This window comes from Thermobia domestica, chromosome 7, assembly GCF_964235325.1.
Source record: "Thermobia domestica chromosome 7, izTheDome1.hap1.1, whole genome shotgun sequence".
NCBI lineage: Eukaryota > Metazoa > Arthropoda > Insecta > Zygentoma > Lepismatidae > Thermobia > Thermobia domestica.
Genome location: NC_137460.1, coordinates 278,924,920 through 278,944,583, shown reverse-complemented (window position 1 = coordinate 278,944,583; position 19,664 = coordinate 278,924,920). Strand labels below are relative to the sequence as shown.

The 19,664-nt window shown below is 35.3% G+C and overlaps 1 protein-coding gene across 2 annotated transcripts in view; it reads right to left on the bottom strand.

The window, feature by feature from the left end:
* The window catches only part of LOC145690956 (uncharacterized), a 66,884-nt gene that overhangs the window by 31,071 nt on the left and 16,149 nt on the right, over positions 1-19,664 (bottom strand). The window contains exon 2 of one of the 2 annotated variants that reach the window (XM_081766424.1): positions 256-3,300. The exons of the other annotated variant lie outside the window; for it this stretch is intronic. Coding sequence (XP_081622550.1) covers positions 3,060-3,300 — 241 coding nt within the window. The 3' untranslated portion in view covers positions 256-3,059. Of the gene's footprint in view, positions 1-255; positions 3,301-19,664 lie in introns of those variants that run through there. 2 annotated transcript variants of the gene reach the window in all.

Below are 19,664 nucleotides of genomic sequence, written 5' to 3'. Positions count from 1 at the left end.
TCTCTTGCCATAGTTCATGAACCGAACAACGTTAATAGAGACACTGGATTTCAACTCAGCCCCCTGTGGAACCCGGTCATCATTACCACAGCAAAGAAAACGACACACAAACATTCAGATAACCCTCAGCCAATCAATACCACGGACTACGGAACATAGCCAGCCAATCACAGCTCCAGTTTTTCAGATTGAACCAGCCAATCAGGAACCAGCATTTTCAGCCAATCAGGAACCAGCATTTTCTCCAGCCCAGAGTATATATTACTTATATCCGCTGATCTCTACATAATTGCCCTGATGACGAGAACGATGACAGCTCTGGAAACGTTTGCCTAGTCACCAGTTTTCACCTGGCTGATTGCCCGAGAAGAACTTTATCATTTAATTAAGTTGTTTCTGCGCACTTGGAACGCTTTAGTTTGTTCCTTAGTATTAAATAAGTTTTCTCCTGTGTGTTTTAACATGTACATTGTAAAACGTGAGCTCTATATAAATCTTCTTTTCACCTGTGTGTTGTTATGTGTGTGAGAGTTTCATCTGTGTATTAAAATGTCCTGCCAAACTTGAACATAGACCAAATACATTTCCACACTCGTCGTATGTGTGAAGTTTTCCACTTGTGTATATTAAAATTTTGTCTTGCCAAGCTTGAACGCGAATGAAATGTCGTACTAGAATTAGAAGTTGCTAACTCATTATTGCCAGATTTTACAGGATCGCGCTTTAAGTTTTATAGAAATGTGTTGAAATACCGACATATTAATACAGTGATCTAAAATTTTGTATGCTGGTGCGTTTCGCCAGGTGTGACATTGTCTTACAGTACCAGATACTTATAACGAAAACAGAACGTTTTTGAATAATTCTTAAAACCTGATTTAACAACTTTTCTTATAAAACGAGTGAAAAGTTGGCGAGTATACTCAACAACTTCTGAGTACACAATAAAGAATAAGTGATAAATACGAAACATAAGCACGAACTTTATTTTTAACAACCCACATGCACATTCACTTTACATCATCATCCCGAGCTTCAGAAACGATTGTGAGCGAGAAAGAATAGAATATACTGTGTGACGAACTTTTGGTACACACCCTCTTTCCGAACATAGAGGACGAATTCCGGTAAAGTCATTAACACTTCTGATAAGAGTTCCGTTAATGTCGCTTTGAAATCAAAGACGTCAGCAACTGGAGTGCAATCATGTTCCCTATTATTAGTGAGTTACTTTTAAACACATACAACCTTAATACGATTTTAACCTAAGGTTTGTCCGATTAGTTTAACCGATTTGGAAGGGACGGACTTGATTTTTTTCATCGCTTCTTTTCTTCAATTTGTCCAAAGTTTCTGTCAATGAGAATAAAAGAATTTCCTGGAAACAGGAAATATAAATATATGCGGTGAAAACGAAAATGTGCAACCATGTATCGACCAGCAAGATGCAGCCAAAACGCAGATAATCCAGAAAGTCTTAGTTTTGGAATAGACATGGAACATGTTTTTACGCTGGATCTTCACTTGTAGCTGACGAGGAGGGTGCACCCTCATTATTGGTGTCACTTGTGAAATCGTCACTCGAATTTTCCTGGGCGCCAGTCATCTTTTCACTATGCAGCAATCCGTGTGGCGGCAAAGCAGGAGCGCCATTCGTAGAGTAGATGCGGAACCAATTTGCCGTAACATATGCCCCCAAAATACGGACTTGACAACTTGTCTTCCAAAACTCACATTCCATTACAAAGTGCAGGTAGGACATTTCAGGGGTTTAATGTGGTCTGCTACCTTTAACATTTAATTCCCAATTAAGCCTTTTTAGCAGGATATTTATCGTGCACTTAACATTTCTTCCAAACACTGACTTAACAAATTGTGACTGCATCAAATTATTTTCTATATGCTATGTCTAGTTACGTGTCTTGCCAAAACTTATTTCAAACTATATCTTATGGAGCACCCTTTGCTTGGTGTTTGGTTATTGAACAGTGTGCTTTGACATGCAATTTGCTATATGTGAACCATGAGTAAATGCCATGCTAGGTTTGAGCGTAGACAATATCCTTTTCCACATCTATCACGTGTGAGGTTTGGGTCCTGTGTGGCTCAGCGCATATGAATCCTGAATAAATTGCATTCCAGGATCTTTCTGCGTGTGAGATTTTTCACCTGTATGAACTAACATGTGTGTACCCAAATTTGAACGTTGATTAAATGCCTAACCGCACTCTTGTCATGTGTGATGCTTTGCTTTTGTGTGGATTAACATGTGTTTTGTCAAACTTGAACTTCGATTAAATGCCTTACCACACTCTTGGCACATGTGAGATTTTTCTCCAGTGTGGATCGCCATGTGTCTAGGCAAACTTGAACGCTGACTAAATGACTCACCACACTCCTGGCACGTGTAAGCCTTTTCTCCTGTGTGGATTACCATGTGTTTAACCAAACTTTGACGTCCATTAAATGCTTTACCACACTCTTGGCATGTGTGATCTTTAACTCCTGTGTGAATTAACATGTGTGTAGCTAAAGATGAACGTTGACTAAATACCTTACCACAGTCTTGGCACATGTGAGCTTTTTCTCCTGTGTGAATTAACATGTGTATAGTTAAAGTTGAACGTAGATGAAATGCCTTACCACACTCTTGGCACATGTGAGCTCTTTCTCCTGAGTGGAATAACATGTGTGTAACCAAACTTGAACGATATTTAAATGCCTTACCACACTCTTGGCATGTGTAGTGTTTTTCTCCTGTGTGGACTGACATATGTCTAACCAAATGTGAACGTACACTAAATCCCTTACCGCACTCTTCGGACGTGTGAGGTTTTTCTCCTGTGTGGAATAACATGTGTGTAGTCAGAGTTGAACGTCGATTAAATGCCTTACCACACTCTTGGCATGTGTGAGCCTTTTCTCCTGTGTGGATTAACATGTGTGTAGCCAAACGTGAGGGTCGATTAAATCCCCTACCACACTCTTGGCATGTGTGTTGTTTTCCTTTTGTGTGAATTAACATGTGCGCAGCCAAACTTGTACGATATTTAAATGCCTTACAACACTCTTGGCATGTGTAACATTTTTCTCCTGTGTGGACAAAAACATGAATATCCTCTAAATTCCATTCCACATACTCCGCAGATGTGGGATTTCTCACCTGTATGAACTAACTTACCGCTAGACAAAGTGTAATTTTGCCTAAAATTTTTAGATTCCTCATAAGAATGAGAAATGGCATTCTTTAATGTAATAAACGCATCTTCTTCACCGTGGAAAGCTAGAACGTTATCGCGCCTGTAAGAAATTCAACAAATAAGGAAAAGTGAATGAAGATGATGATTAAGTAGCAACAATAAAATGTAATCATACGTGATATATTTCATGATAAAATTAAGCTTAATACGTTTTATTACATGAAATATTGTAGAATAATGAAATGGAGTACCACACAGATGTCTCCATATTTCTCTATTCTCAAAATAAGAGGCTGTAGTTTGTTTCACTATATCAAATTGAACCATTATTTATATCGTGGTGGTCATAAGTCTTTGACCAGGTAATGGCGGCTGCATTGAAACAAATGCACAGTATGAGAATTAAATGTCTTATCTGTAGTTTCGGGTGGAGAAAGAACAAACTTGCGATCCAAAGGTCTAAGAACAACTACTTAACTTATTAATATAAACTGTACCGAATATCATTCACTTATATCATCATAAGAGGAACAAGAAAGGCTTTTTGAAACGAAGAAAAAAAAACATACAACTTTCCAAGCTGAGGCAGAGAAATTTAACGCAACCAGACTAAAGCCGAATCATTTACAGCATAGTGATCGTGGTTCAGTGGCCTAGGCGCTTGACCAGTAATCTGGAAGTTCTTCGATCGAATGCACGTCGAGCAATTTTTTTTTTCTTTTACTTTAGGAATTTTGATGGCGATTGATCGGCGATAACACACGCTTTATTACATTCAAATATTTGAATACTCGTTGTTTCAACACTTGAACTATCCAATTTTCAGGACTAATACTACTAACAATTATCTCGAAGCGTAAAAATTAAAAACTTATTATCGCTCAGGTCATACCATTACAAGCAGAAACGTGATATTAGGGGAAAAAATACTTCGGTTTTGTTTAATGTTGCCTATGAAAAGACGATTTCATCATCTCGATTCTAAAACAAACCAAACAAAATCGGGATGAGACATAACATTTTAATGCTAGACGGGACAAGGTTAACCCACACTATCGTCATGCTTTGGAAATGAGAATCGAGACGAGACGAAAAGTGTCGTAAACATTTCTCGTCTTATCTCGATTCTCGAAATAGTGTATGCCACTCTTTAACCAACAATTGCTCTGTAGACTGAATCTTATACATTATTTTGTTACTTTGTATTTCAGAGCTCACTGAATTATGGTCTGTGTATATATTTTTGTAGCAAAGCTTTTATAATTATATCTGCAAACTCCACAAGTTAGTTTATTACAATCTTTAGTGTTCAATTGTATTCAGTTCCTTTTATTACAGTTATTTTCGTGAAAACGTACCGTAGAATATTTTCTACACGAAATATTAGCGGAAAGCTTACGTTTAAATTTGAGTAGCTGTAGAGGTGCCCCATGAAGGTACGGAACCCCTTCCCCGATTCCCCTACGTTTAAATAGGTTTTGCCAAATTTTACGGCAACTTTAAAACGTTTAATAGCATTATTATTATTATTATTACTGAAGTGTTGTAAATTTAATGGTACAACCTGTTGCACCCAGCTACCGCCTAGTGGGCATTGTGTTGAACAAACGTGTTCACAGGTTTTCTCCGTGTTTTGCCTCCTCTCACTTCCTTTATTCCAATATTTCTTTCATTCTCATCATTGACGTCTTCTGTAGTTTAGCCGGCATAACCATTTCTTGAAAACAAATTTTCTTACGGCTCTTGAGAGTTCAGAAACCCTACTTTCTACGCGAAATTTGCCTCGAAATATTCCGTTATAACATTTAGCTAGTTGTAGGGGAACTTTCCGTTATAACATTTAGCTCGTTGTAGCAACATATGGAGAGGGTATGTCCTGTTGGTCCTGACACTTTTCTCCAATCCCGACTATTTTGTAACTTCTGGCTTACGCTACGGGTGATTTTACAGGCTTTGATACAATGTGTCTTCCTACGGAATTTATCTATATTATTATTATTATTATTATTATTATTATTATTACTGAATATTTGAGACCTCAATATTACGTCCTACTGCAATGCAAATAAACATACTGAAGTTACGGAATTGAAAATAAATTCTTTGGACCCTATATAAGGATGAATTGAGTTATGAGAGATACTTTGCAAAGGAAAGATAGGAAAAATGTGTCAGCTTCTGGATAATGTGAAAACCGAAAAATGAAATGAAATGAAATTTTTAAGTTTTACATCCCACGATTATGCCGGTTAGGCTAAAGGAGATGGTGTTGATAAGAGATGAGTGGAATGAAGAAAGTGGGAGGAAACGGGAGAACCCCGAGAAAACCGACGAACACGGTGTTTGTCCATCACAAAGTCCACAGGGAGCGAGCTGGGACCCTAAGCACCGGAGGTAAACGCTCTACCACTGAACTACTGCGCCCCTAATGTGAAAATGGAAAATTCGGATGCCTTAAAAGAAGCTAAGTAGGATTTGTCTTCATCACAATACCCTTTCGAAGTAACACCCCTTCTTTGGATAAAAGACATTGGACTATGTATGCGTTAAATTGATATATTCTCAAAATATACAAAAAAGAATAGTTATTATCAATCAATTTTTTTTCAACGAATATATGGAACTTGTTGAATATGCCGAACGAAAGCACTATTATTATTTCTAGTAACAGTGGAAGAACACTTAGTAACAATTACACAATAACGTTTCAGGCAAATTTATGACTCATACTAGGCCTGAAGAAGGACCCGTTTGTATTAATGAATTGATTGCGAAACAAGCGAAGTTTTCAGACAGGAGAAATCGAGATTGTAGACTATGAAATCATGTAATTACTTTTTGAAGGAAGTCGTTTCAACTCTAACTTGTAAGAACGAGAGAAATTGGTATTTTTTCATTTTATTATACATCAGAAATATGAAAATTCTAAATTATAATTTTTTTCTGAATATCCTCGGAGGATCGAACCGCGGACCCCTAACACACGAAGCGAATGCTTAAGCCACTACACGCTCTTTTAAGTAAGAGTCAAGAATCACTCGTCTATAAACGAAATTCCAAACGCTTACGATTCCAGTGTTTTATTAACTATGAGTTACTGATTTTGGTCATGATAAAATAGTGCAGTCCAGAGAATTCAAGATTAAATTTTAAAAAGACGGAAAATATCTCTGTAACTTATCTCTATTATATTCGGTTATTCTAGTTTTACAGGTAATTTCAATAACCTTGAACGACAGGGACACCAACACAGATACATCGACGGCTTTTTATATTTCAAAGGCTTTCCCATCGGGAATCGAAAGTGTGACCCCTCCTACTAGACAATCTGATTGGTGGGGTGCCTGATTCGTTCCCAGGGCAAGTAAGATTGAGACGGGCAACATAGTGCTCGGGGAATTTCTCGGGACACTCCCAATTCCTCATTCCATCAATTCGTACATCATAATTCACTTGCTTCAGTCATAGTCTTCCTTAACCTAACAGATATAATCGTTGGACATTAAGCGATTTCATTTTCATGCTGTTAACCCAAACCAATCCGAATCAAAAGCAGTTGTATTTTCTATTGCTCTTTAACGTTTTTTCACAAAAACAGTATGTAGAAAAAGTCATGGCGCATCGTACTTGCATTCAAAAATGAAACAACAGACTAGCAATACTTTAGCGTACAATGTAACCATTACATATCGTTTGGAATTTTTCCAAAATCTGTACGGATATTCTGAAAAGTGCCACAATTGGAGTTAGTCATTGACTTGGTGGGTCAGTCGATCGTCGGTCAACAGCACGCGACCTACTGCGACCCACCACCACCATGACCCACTGCGATCATGAACCAGAAGTATGTATTTTTTGCACGCGAAATTACATATAGAACAGATTTAATTCTCATACTCTGCATTTGTTTCAAAGCATTCGCCATTACCTGGTCAAAGATTTATGTCCGTCATGATACATACGTTATCAGAGTTAACTCAGGTACATACAAAAATACTTATATTGTGCTATGTGGAATAAACATTTCATTATTATAAATGACAGTAGAGGCCCGTTGTCACTAACATATTTTATATATCATTACTTTTTGTGTCAAAAAATTTAAAAATCAGAAGAGATTTGTGCAACTGCAGCTAAAAGAATCTGTCACTATGATTACAAAGAAACAAAGGGGCGATATAACAACTTCTAAAATTTTACACAAGATACGTGGTTTCATTAAGTATACCAATTTATTGTTGCGTTTTTCTATAGTCTGATACCTTGAGATAGTAAAATTTGCGTATATTGATATGTAGCTACGTAGTTACATCTGATACATTCTAATAAAATATATACTTTTGAGAAGCATAGAGGTTTCAATTTCCTGTAATCTTTATGTACTTATTTGAAATGCATGATATAATGATTCCAGAATTTCACGTTAAGTTAATATGGACAACCATTACCACCTTCGTTACTCTTAGATTATTACTAGTGCTTTTATGTTTGTGCTCTGAACATAGAATTTATCACAACCTGTTGTAATGCTATTCGCAGAAATCAATATATATATATATATATACTAGGTTTGGAATCCTGCTATTACAGGATTTTTGTAAACAATATCCCTCGAGTTGTATTAGCATCGTCACACACTCGAGTCATTATTGCTTTTTTTACGTTAAAAGTGAAAAGGGCGTGCGAAGATAAATGCTACACACTGAATACCGAAAAACTGAAGAAATATGTTATGCATCACATTATAAAATACAAGGAGCTGAACTGTTTGAAATATATAATTTAATATTTATTTATTTATATGTTTATGACTTCTTTTACTTGGCGAAGTTAAGGCTCTGCAGCCTTCTCCAAGCACTCAACCACGTGCATACATTCTTTTTTTTTAAAAAAAAGCACCAATATGTATAAAATATTAACAATTACAAAAGAAAAGTATTGAACCACATAAAAAAGGAATATACTACTTAAGAAAAAATAGTTAAACACTTCCAAAACAAAAATTGAAAATAATATACAATATAGGAAGCAAAATAACATGGAGAAACTTAGATTGCATATTGCATATAGCGGTAAATATTTTTTTAGGTCGTATAATACAAGCATTTTTGCTGTTTTTGACGTAGCACTTGTTAAAGCATATAAAAAAGTATATAAGTTGATTTGAAGTTTACAGTTTAATTTCACAATATTCCATTGAAAACGTAGTTTTTCTATAATACTTTCTAAGTGATTTGAAGTTTACAGTTTAATTTCACAATATTCCATTGAAAACGTAGTTTTTCTATAATACTTTCTATGCTGGCAAAATTGTGATCACTTGAGTGCATCAGGCAATGCGTGGTGAAGTTCTGTAGATTCACATTAATTTTATATCACATGGTAAATTTATGTATTATGAAATCTGCGGAAAATGCCTATTTTCATCTCGTAAGTCGTGGATCACTTGCTCACTTGTATAGCGTAAAAACACCTCCTAAGCATAATCCACTTACAACTTTTAGCTTTAAATTTAAATCTGTTCCCTTACTCGTAGGATCTTCACTCTAGTGACAGTAACATAAGAAAAGATAAAAAGTTTTCTAAATGAGATACATGACTGGCTAATTTCAGACATGTAAAATTTAATTTCAAACGCTTCAGCCATTTCTGGAGCTAATACCAGATTAGGTTGATGTCAAATTTTTTGTACTGAGTATAGTATGCAGATTGTTCGTCTTCTCTCTCTTGAATGTTTATTTCCGAAAACTCTGCTGCACGCAATACTTTCTTAAAAGTAAAAAAGCTAGTGTGCCAGCTGTCCTTTCTCTAACAAGAGAGACCACTCAGATTATAATATTTGACGTACAATTTTAATCCTCTTCCCGTCTTTATGATACCCATTTGAATGAACGTAACGTAATAAAATGCCACTTAAATGAACACGCTCTGCGTCAGAACCATCGTATCTAGCCAGTAGAATTTTATATTTATCAGGCTTTCATACTAGAAGCACAAGATAATTTCTTGCTCTCCATACCCAGTCACAATTCTGATTCATACTCAAAATCCTTCACAGTAAGTACTACACGCCTCTGGAACAGTCTACCTCAATTAATACACAACGTTTTCACAGTTGCCAAATTTAAAAAAATCTGTAAAATCCCTTCTCTTAAGTAAAGATAAAGATACTGGTAGCTCATGAGTCATCTTCGTTTTACGACATTATTAATAACCCACTTATCAACACACAACCAATAGGTAACCTATGTCAATTTGTACAGCTTATATGCATAGTTCTAGACCTGAAGAATGCCCCATTTGTATTAATGAATTGTTTGCGAAACAAGCGAAGTTTTCAGACAGTAGAAATCGAGATTGTAGACTATGAAATCATGTAATTATTTTTTGAAGGAAGTCGTTTCAACTCTAACTTGTAAGAACGAGAGAAATTGACATTTCTTCATTTTATTATACATCAGAAATATGAAAATTCTAAATTTTCTCTGAATATCCTCGGAGGATCGAACCGCGGACCTTAACAGACAAAACGAATGCTCAGGCCACTACCCACTTTTTTAAGTAAGAGTCAAGAATCACTCGTATATATACGAAACTCCAAACGTTTACGATTCCAATGTTTTATTAACCATGAATCACTCATTTAGGTAATTATATAATAGCGCAGTCCAAAGAATTCAAGATTAAATTTTAAAAAGACGGAAAATATCTCTGTAACTTATCTCTATTATATTCGGTTATTCTAGTTTTACAGGTAATTTCAATAACCTTGAACGACAGGGACACCAACACAGATACATTGACGGCTTTTTATATTTCAAAGGCTTTCCCATCGGGAATCGAAAGTGTGACCCATCCTACTAGACAATCTGATTGGTGGGGTGCCTGATTCGTTCCCAGGGCAAGTAAGGTTGAGACGGGCAACATAGTGCTCCCGGAATTTCTCGGGACACTCCCAATTCCTCATTCCACCAATTCGTACATCATAATTCACTTGCTTCAGTCATAGTCTTCCTTAACCTAACAGATATAATCGTTGGACATTAAGCGATTTCATTTTCATGCTGTTAACCCAAACCAATCCGAATCAAAAGCAGTTGTATTTTCTATTGCTCTTTAACGTTTTTTCACAAAAACAGTATGTAGAAAAAGTCATGGCGAATCGTAATTGCATTCAAAAATGAATCAACTGACTAGCAATACTTTAGCCTACAATGTAACCATTACATATCGTTTGGAACTTTTCCAAAATCAGTACGGATATTCTGAAAAGTGCCACAATTGGAGTTAGTCATTGAGTCGGTGGGTCAGTCGATCGTCGGTCAACAGCATGCGACCTACTGCTACCCACCATCACCATGACGCACTGCGATCTTGAACCAGAAGTATGTATTTTCTTCACACCAAACAACATATAGAACAGATTGAATTCTCATACTCTGCATTTGTTTCAAAGCAGTCGCCATTACCTGGTCAAAGACTTATGTCCGCCATGATACATACGATATCAGAGTTAACTTAGGTACATACAAAAATACTTATATTGTGCTATGTGGAATCAATATTTCATTATTATAAGTGAAAGTAGAGGCCTGTTGTCACTAACATTTTTTATATATCATTACTTTTTGTGTCAGAAAATTTAAAAATCAGAAGAGATTTTTGCAATTGCAGCTAAAAGAATCTGTCACTATGATTACAAAGAAACAAAGGGGCGATATAAAAACTTCTCAAATTTTACACAAAAATAAAGGATACCAATTTTTTGTTGCGTTTTTCTATTGTCTGATACCTTGAGATAGTAAAATTTGCGTATATTGATATGTAGCTACGTAGTTACATCTGATACATTCTAATAAAATATATACTTTTGAGAAGCATAGAGTTTTCAATTTCTTGTAATCTTTATGTACTCTTTTGAAATACATGATATAACGATTCCAGAATTTCACATTAAGTTAATATGGACAACCATTACCACCTTCGTTACTCTTAGATTATTACTAGTGGCTTTATGTTTGTGCTCTGAACATAGAATTTATCATAACCTGTTGTAATGCTATTCGCAGAAATAAAAATATATATATACTAGGTTTGGAACCGTGCTGTTACAGGATTTTTGCAAACAATACCTCTGGAGTGTTATTAGGATCGTCACACACTCGAGCCATTATTTTTTTTACGTTAAAAGTAAAAAGGGCGTGCGAAGATAAATGCTACACTCTGAATACCGAAAAACTGAAGAAATACGTTATGCAGCACATTATAAAATACAGGGAGCTGAACTGTTTGAAATATATAATTTAATATTTATTTATGACTTCTTTTACTTGGCGAAGTTAGGGCTCTGCAGCCTTCTCCGAGAACTTAACCACGTGCATACGCTCTTTTTTTAAAAAAAGCACCAATATGTAGAAAATATTAACAATTACAAAAGAAAAGTATTGAACCACATAAAAAAGGAATATACTACTTAAATAAAAAAAATAGTTAAACACTTCAAAAATAAAAATTGAAAATAATATACAATATAGGGAACAAAATAACATGGAGAAACTGAAATTGCATATTGCATGTAGCGGTACCAGAACTATGCATATAAGCTGTACAAATTAAAATAGGTTACCAATTGGTTATGTGTTCATATTTAACGAAGATGACTCATGAGCTACCAGTATCTTTATCTTTACTTAAGAGAAGGGAAATTACAGATTTTTTTAAGTTTGGCAACTGTGAAAACGTTGTGTATTAATTGAGGTAGACTGTTCCAGAGGCGTGTAGTACTTACTGTGAAGGATTTTGAGTATGAATCAGAATTGTGACTGGGTATGGAGAGCAAGAAATTATCTTGTGCTTCTAGTATGAAAGTCTGATAAATATAAAATTCTACTGGCTAGATACGATGGTTCTGACGTAGAGCGTGTTCATTTAAGTGGCATTTTATTACGTTACGTTCATTCAAATGGGTATCATAAAGACGGGAAGAGGATTAAAATTGTACGTCAAATATTATAATCTGAGTGGTCTCTCTTGTTAGAGAAAGGACAGCTGGCACACTAGCTTTTTTACTTTTAAAAAAGTATTGCGTGTAGCAGAGTTTTCGGAAATAAACATTCAAGAGAGAAAAGACGAACAATCTGCATACTTTATCTCAGTACAAAAAATTTGTCATCAACGTAATCTGGTGTTAGTTACAGAAACAGCTGAATCGATTGAAATTAAATTTTACATGTCTGCAGTTAGCCAAGTGGGGTGCATTGTTATAAAGTGAACACACGTTATAGTATTATGAGTGCTCCAATTGTACAGATTGACCTTCGCAAGCAAAATCGCAGTTTGCATACGTGAGAACCAATATTTTTAGTTTATTCTTAGTGATTGTGTGATGTACTATATTTCAATACGCCTCCGTGTAAAATATTATTTCTAATATTGTCCAGAAATCAGCAATGAAGTGACTAGTACATATGTGTTAGCACCCTAACATTCGTTTGTAATCTCAGTTTTGTGTGACGAACTCTGTCTCCAAATCATTGAAGAGGAAGAAATAATTGTGCCGGCTTGGACGATCGCTTATTACTATCAGCAGAGGACTCCAGCGGACCCTTGGGATTATCCGACGTGGAACGCTTGAGATCTTTACAACTGCAACGTCCCTGAAAGAGTTGACCGGCCGAAGATTATTGTAAGTGAAATCTTAATTTATCAATTGTGCCACACATACAGTATTAAAAGAAAATAAAATAAGTTAAATGGGGAAATAAAAGGGGTTAAAACGGCCAAAGATATATACAATAAAATTTACTTTTTCATTTGTAACCTTTTGATGTTCTTTTAATTTTTATGAAATACATTCAGTATTATGACATTTTCTGTACAGTTTAACCAGGTTTTCTGATTTGCGCCGCAAGATAATTTTAGTGTTGTTAATATTTGATCTTAATTTGATCATTTGTTCACTTTTCCATTTTTAAGGTATGTATGTTTTGTCTACCGTTCTCCCCAACTTCGCTTTACGACAAAACGTATGTACAGAAGAAATCGTGATTTGCCGTAGCAAAGATGAGATAAACGCAATAAACAAGTGACAGAGAGAGAGAGGATGTGTAAACTTTTGGGTAAAAAGCGAAAATCAATGTGAAGGTTTCGATTATATTTACAAGATTCTAACAACAACAAAAAACAAGATTTCATGGCGACAGGAACCCACGCGGTCAAAAGAAAGAAATAGTAGTGTAAAGATATTTGATCAACACTAGCCTCCACTAACCACTGGCCAGTAAAATTCAAGATATCTACAAGAAATGTAGAAAACAAATTATTATTAACAAAATCATGTTTTGAGAGTATATAACTTGTACCAGCAGATACTTGAGCGCGGGTATTTCAAAAACACGACCTAGTTCCGACATATTCATGCGAGAGCTTGCAAATATTATTTTCGAAGTTTTATTTACGCTGCCCAAACATTACATAACAAAGCTAAGAAACGTCATTCCCGCATGGATTATTGGTGGGTACACCACTGCACGAGGTAGGACAGGCTTCGTTGGTTTATGAAATCAACTTTCTAATCATTCTTAAAGAACTAGTGTGAATACAGTAAATTTGCGAAATCACTCTGTAGTGCCGGAAGCGCCATGTCAATTGGCGCCAAAATTTTTGCCACACTCCACAATTAAATAAACAATTAACTACAATTATCTTTGCTAATTGCGTATACAATCTTATTTTCTTAAAATCTTAAAACCGGAAAAAGCAATAGAACAGAAAGGTGTTGGGCATTCCCTTCGCGCTGATTCACTTCCTTTCAGCTGCCTTTATTTTTTTGGATGAAATATTGTGTCTACCCCATCCGCTTTCACCAAGCTGACTGTCTGCTTCTAGAGGCAGTTAAACTATAACCTTTCTCGTCTGAGAAGATAATTTTTTTCTTTTAGGGGAAAAGTAACATATTCTTACTTTTGGTTCTCACTACCTTAAATAAATAGAAATGACAGGAATAATCTGAATTTAATTTAGTTAACTCAAAGGTTAAAAAGGTTATTTTACTAGCCAGCAATATATTCGATAACTCTGACACAAAGTCCCATTTCCTCGCAACACAACCACAAGTGTTCAAATTTAAATTTGATCACTCACTCTGTTTTTGGACGTTTTCGTAATACAAATTGTCATAGTGCTTAAGTTATTATTTTTACAGCACACTTGTAAAGTTTGAACTTTTAAACTCTTTAAATTTTATTGGAAATATAATGTCTCTCTCGAGTCATGGTATAATTTAACCTGTCTTAGTAAATTGTACTTTCTGTAACCAGACGTGACTCTTTGTACACATGAGGTCAAATGTCAACCTCCTAAGGTTATCAGGGTTTTGTATAAAGAAATTTTCCCATGTAAAGGAAACTTTTAGGATACGCCCTCCGCCTGCTTGCGCAGCCGCAGAAACTCAAATTCATTTCGTAAATAATTAAAAATTCAATCAGGTAACACCCTGGCTTACCCCTGTATTTACACGTCCCCACCCTGGTGCCGTGTGAAAATGAGAAAGGCAAACAAAAAGTGAGTACATCTCTGTTTTGGGGGGATTCCAACATAGTTTTTCGAGGAGGCACGAGCTTCGCGCTCGTTGCCCCCTTTGGGGGATTCCGATATAGCTTTTCGAAGAGGCACGAGCTCCGTGCTCGTTGTCTTCTTCGGGGGAGTTCTAACATAGTTTTACGAAGAGGCTCGAGCTACGTGCTCGTTGCCCCCTTCGGGGAAATACCATCATACTTCAAGACATGGATCTACCGTCCAGAGTCTAACTTAGAACTTACGCCGGAACATTGACATTGTTAGTGTTGGAAATAGAAAAAAAAAACGTTCGTATTTTTTAGAAATGTACGTTTTTTTTAGAAAAAAATTGCCTCTCGTTTTTTTCATATAGTCATTTCTAATGCATCTTACGTCTATTTAAGTGTGAAATATTCTTATGTAGGTGTAATCACCGTAAAATGCAACATAAATTAAACGCTAGATACTGATATGCTACAAATATTTTACAATTTACATGAATACCATGCCTATTAACAATTCGGGCTTCAACAGTTTTCATGAATATCAACTAAGAAATAAAAGTAGAAATGAAATTTTGTTTTTTCGTGAAAGCAGGTCTTTAATAAGTATGAAAATAATATCACGAACAGTATAAAATTAAAATAACTTGTCTAAAGGTAAAAACTAATACTAATTTGCCTAATAGTATTTTTCTAAATATCATATATAAATAATTTGTCAAGTAGCAAAATCGGCTCTACCATATATGCAACACGTGCATTTGCACGGAGCGGTAAATTTGGAGGGTTTGGCAAAATCTGTCTTAAGTATATTATTTAAATTAAATATTTCTTGTCGGAAACAGACTTCATGATGATGGTAGTTACATTTACTAAGCTGACCTATTTGAATACTACATTCATAAATTACGTTTAGGTTGCATTAGTTTAAGATCACATGGACAATCCTAAAGCAAATGGTCGAATAAATCCGAGCACAAATTGCTTGATTGTTGACAAATGCAAAAATTCAATTATCGAATAGCAGTGAATATCTATTGCATTTAGTAAGTTATCACAATTTTGATATGACAACTAGTCTTGTTTTTGTCAGAAACAAGTTCCTTATCATTGAAAATAGAAACAAATTTTTAAAGAAATGTTAACAGATGCACAATAAAAATCAAGAAATAAAGATAAAAGAGTTAGTTGCTCTGGAATTGCAAACTGATACATTGAGACTGAAGTTCGATATTGAATTCTATAAAAAGGATTACCGTCTTTCCTCTGCAGGTGTGTTTGCTTTATCTTTCACTAACATAATAGATTAATATTTAAAGAAAAAAAACAGACACAACGGGATTTCATTTTTAGCAAGTATTTAAGCCTTTCTGAGTGCAACTGCACTTACCCTCCCCTTTGTTGTTCATGCTAGAGTAGCATACTGAAAATCATAAATTTTAAGATTTGTTCTTTCTGGAGAAAGGGAGAGGCGCCAAATTATGCCATTGCACGGGGCGACAAATTGTCTAGGGCTGGCCCTGATGATATGTATATACAAAACATGAATATAGGATGACACAATTTCACGTAATGCAGAGTGTTTCAAAATTAATATTAGGGTTTTGAAACCTTGTAGTATTTTTCACAATTAATTTACAATTATAAATATTATGTTAAATGAAACAGCAACTCAAACAGTTTTGTACGCACGCATGTACATGCATTGTTTCTTCTGTCTGCCGTTAGAAGAGCAAGCAGCAAAAATGGAGACTAGAGAGCAGAAAGCTTTTGTGTTTTAATAAAGACTGAATCTGTACAGTGCAACCGTCTGTGTGAAGAATAGTAAGGAGACGCTTGCAACTACATCCTTATTAGGGACGCGCACGAGCAGGGACGTAATGGAGTGTGTACAAGAGTATACGACGTATACGCACCTAAACTTTTTATAGCCAAGCGTATGCTCACCTTAAATTTACGAAAGAAGGAGCATATATTGAGGTGTGTATACACCAAGTAGTTTTGCGTATACGCTATACTTTTGAAAACGATCGAGCGTATTCCTACCAAAAATTCTAGCATTACACCACTGCGCACGAGACAAGATTTGTGGCCGCTTCGCCTCGAAAATGCGCTGTAAATGTGATGTCTGGACTCGAAAAATGTATATTTCTCTATTGGAAGAGCGGTATCTCGACTTGAATTTTGTCAGGAAAATTCTGTGTGGACTCGTCTCGTGCGCATCCCTAGTCCTTATCGTTTGCAGTTGATACAGGTCTAAAGCCTACAGACTACGGTTTACGTCCCAATTTCGCAAGTGAAATATTGCTGCATAACAATGAAGATTTTCTGGATCGTGTCGTCTTCAGTGATAAATCGACATTTCACCTAAGAGCTAATGAGAACACTCATAATGATTGCATCTGGCCGTCAGCAAATCCTCAGGAGATGGTAGTTGAAACGGGACTCCCTTAAATTGAATGTGTTTTGTGCCATATGGCAGAAAGTTTATGGGCCTTTCTCGCCTATCGACTAGATCAGCGTTTCCCAACCTTTTTCACTTCCGGCACACTTCAGGGTAGCTTGAGTTCTCTCGGCACACATATTATTATTATTGTTATTATTATTTGAAAATATAAAATACTGTAGTATTTTTTCTGATTACTGACATCCTTCTCACGGAGAAGAAAGCTCGATCACTGGTGTTTCCCCGTAGTAAAACATCATGTTTATTTTTCATTTTAATTTAAAAATAGAAAACAATTGCAATCAGATATAGGACTCAAGTTGTTAAAAATACACTTTCTTTTTCGAAAACTGTATCCAACCTTTCATTAATAAGTAGGATCACTAAATAGCGAACGAACAAACAAATCTCTTTTACTTTTAAAACACAAATGTAGGTAATTCGTATGTATGTTTACTTTGCCGGAAGGATTGAATAATATTTTAAAATTTCAAGTTACGAAATAGTCTGCAACAATAAAGAAGCAATAATGGTCATAACAATGATAACAAATACTTTTTTTCAAAATTAGAAATGTACAGAACAGTGTTCTACAGAAAATTAAAAATGTTATACAGAAAAGTAACAGTATGAAACTTAAAATTTTAGATTCATAGTAGTAATGTAAAATACAAATATACCTTTTTCTCTATGTCTTGCAACTTGATTGCTATAGAATTAATAATTTTGTTTCGATTTCTTCCCGGCACACCGGTTGGGAAACGCTGGACTAGATGTATGCCGTGTGACGAATGACTCTCATATCGAACACTTGTAGCAAATGCTGTTTGAGGTGCTCTTTTACTTGATGCATTGCTTATAATTGTATGTAAAATGTAATAAGTACTACGAGGACTTAAAACCTCGATATTCATTTTGAAACACCCTGCATTTCTCAACAACAATATTGGAACTAATATGTAAAAAGAAAAGAAAATTTTCCTATAAAGTGCTTGTTTACAAGAACGATATTATTATTAGTCGAGACTATAACTACTACAACGAGTTATTAGTAAAGAAAAATGTAATCAAATGTACAATAACCTTTTTGGAACCAGATGGTCAAAGTGACACATACGGGTGTGTCACTTTTTTAATCCGCTTCTGTGTGGACACTAATTAAGATATCGAGATATTATTTTTGCCAAATATGGTTGGACCATAGTTTATCATATTAATTTATTTTTCTTCTCGGGGTCGAATTTTCTTTTCAAATTTCAGCCCAGTCAAAAATTCGCGAATTTTCGAATTTCCTTTACTTCTTTTTCCCTTGTAGCTTCCTTCGTTGTAGAAAGACCTCCTTGTAGACTTGCCAGGTAGACACGTCGGATGGATGCCTAACTGCTGACATCAATTGGATGGGCCTGTGCACAGTGTTGCCAATTAGGAAATATATAATGTACTGAATTTAGGCAAAAAATTCGAAATTTTTGTTTATAGATCCGTACCTATACGTCTGAGTGCAAGCCAACTTACGCCAATCGAACACTTATTCTAACTTAACAAACGCAAGTACAGATCGTTACAATGGGGTAATTAGGGGCGCACGAAAAATCCGTATTTAGCTTCTAACCCTTGACTTTTCTAGTTTTTCCCTACTTTTATGTTTACCGTAATATATTTTTGATAATTAGAAGGTTTGTTCCTTAAATATCGCCATAATACTTGTAGGTTATATTAGTGGTGTACCAATGTTTAATTTAAGATAGCTTGCGTCTATCTGGTAGCAGTGTTACCAGCTACAGAAAATTTTAATTCCAGATTTTAGGGGAAAATTTTGTGAAAATTATCTGTTTTCTCTATTATTTCCCTCCTGTTGGCTACATCGGAACAAACGTACCAGTATCTGGAAGTCTCGTCTTTGCCCTACACAACGCACTATAGAAAGTTTCAATAGGATAATTAGGGGAAGTACAATAGACCTTGTTCTCTAATTTGAAAGATAACTGTGATTTTTTAAAGGTAGAATGAGATTTTTTATTGACATGCTTACTTTATTAGATATCGTCACAATACTTGTAGGATATATTAGAGGAATACCAAATCTTATTTTAAGATAGTTTGTGTGTGTGTGTGTATCTCATAACATTGTTGCCAGCTACAGAAAATTTTAATTCCAGATTTTAGGGCAAATTTTGGAAAAAAATCCCTTTTTGTTTCTATTATTTCCCTCTTGTTGGCTACACTCAAAAAACTACCAGTGTCTAAAAGCCTCGTTTTTAGCCTACACAGCGTTCCATAAAAAGTTTCACTAGAATAATTAGGGGAAGTACAGTTGAGGTTTACAATAAACCATGTTCTGGAAATGGTAAGAAAATGGTGAATTTCTGAGGTAGATTGATATATATATATATATATATTTAATTTCATGCTTACTTTGTTAGACATCGCAGTGATACTTGTAGGATATATTCTTGGAGT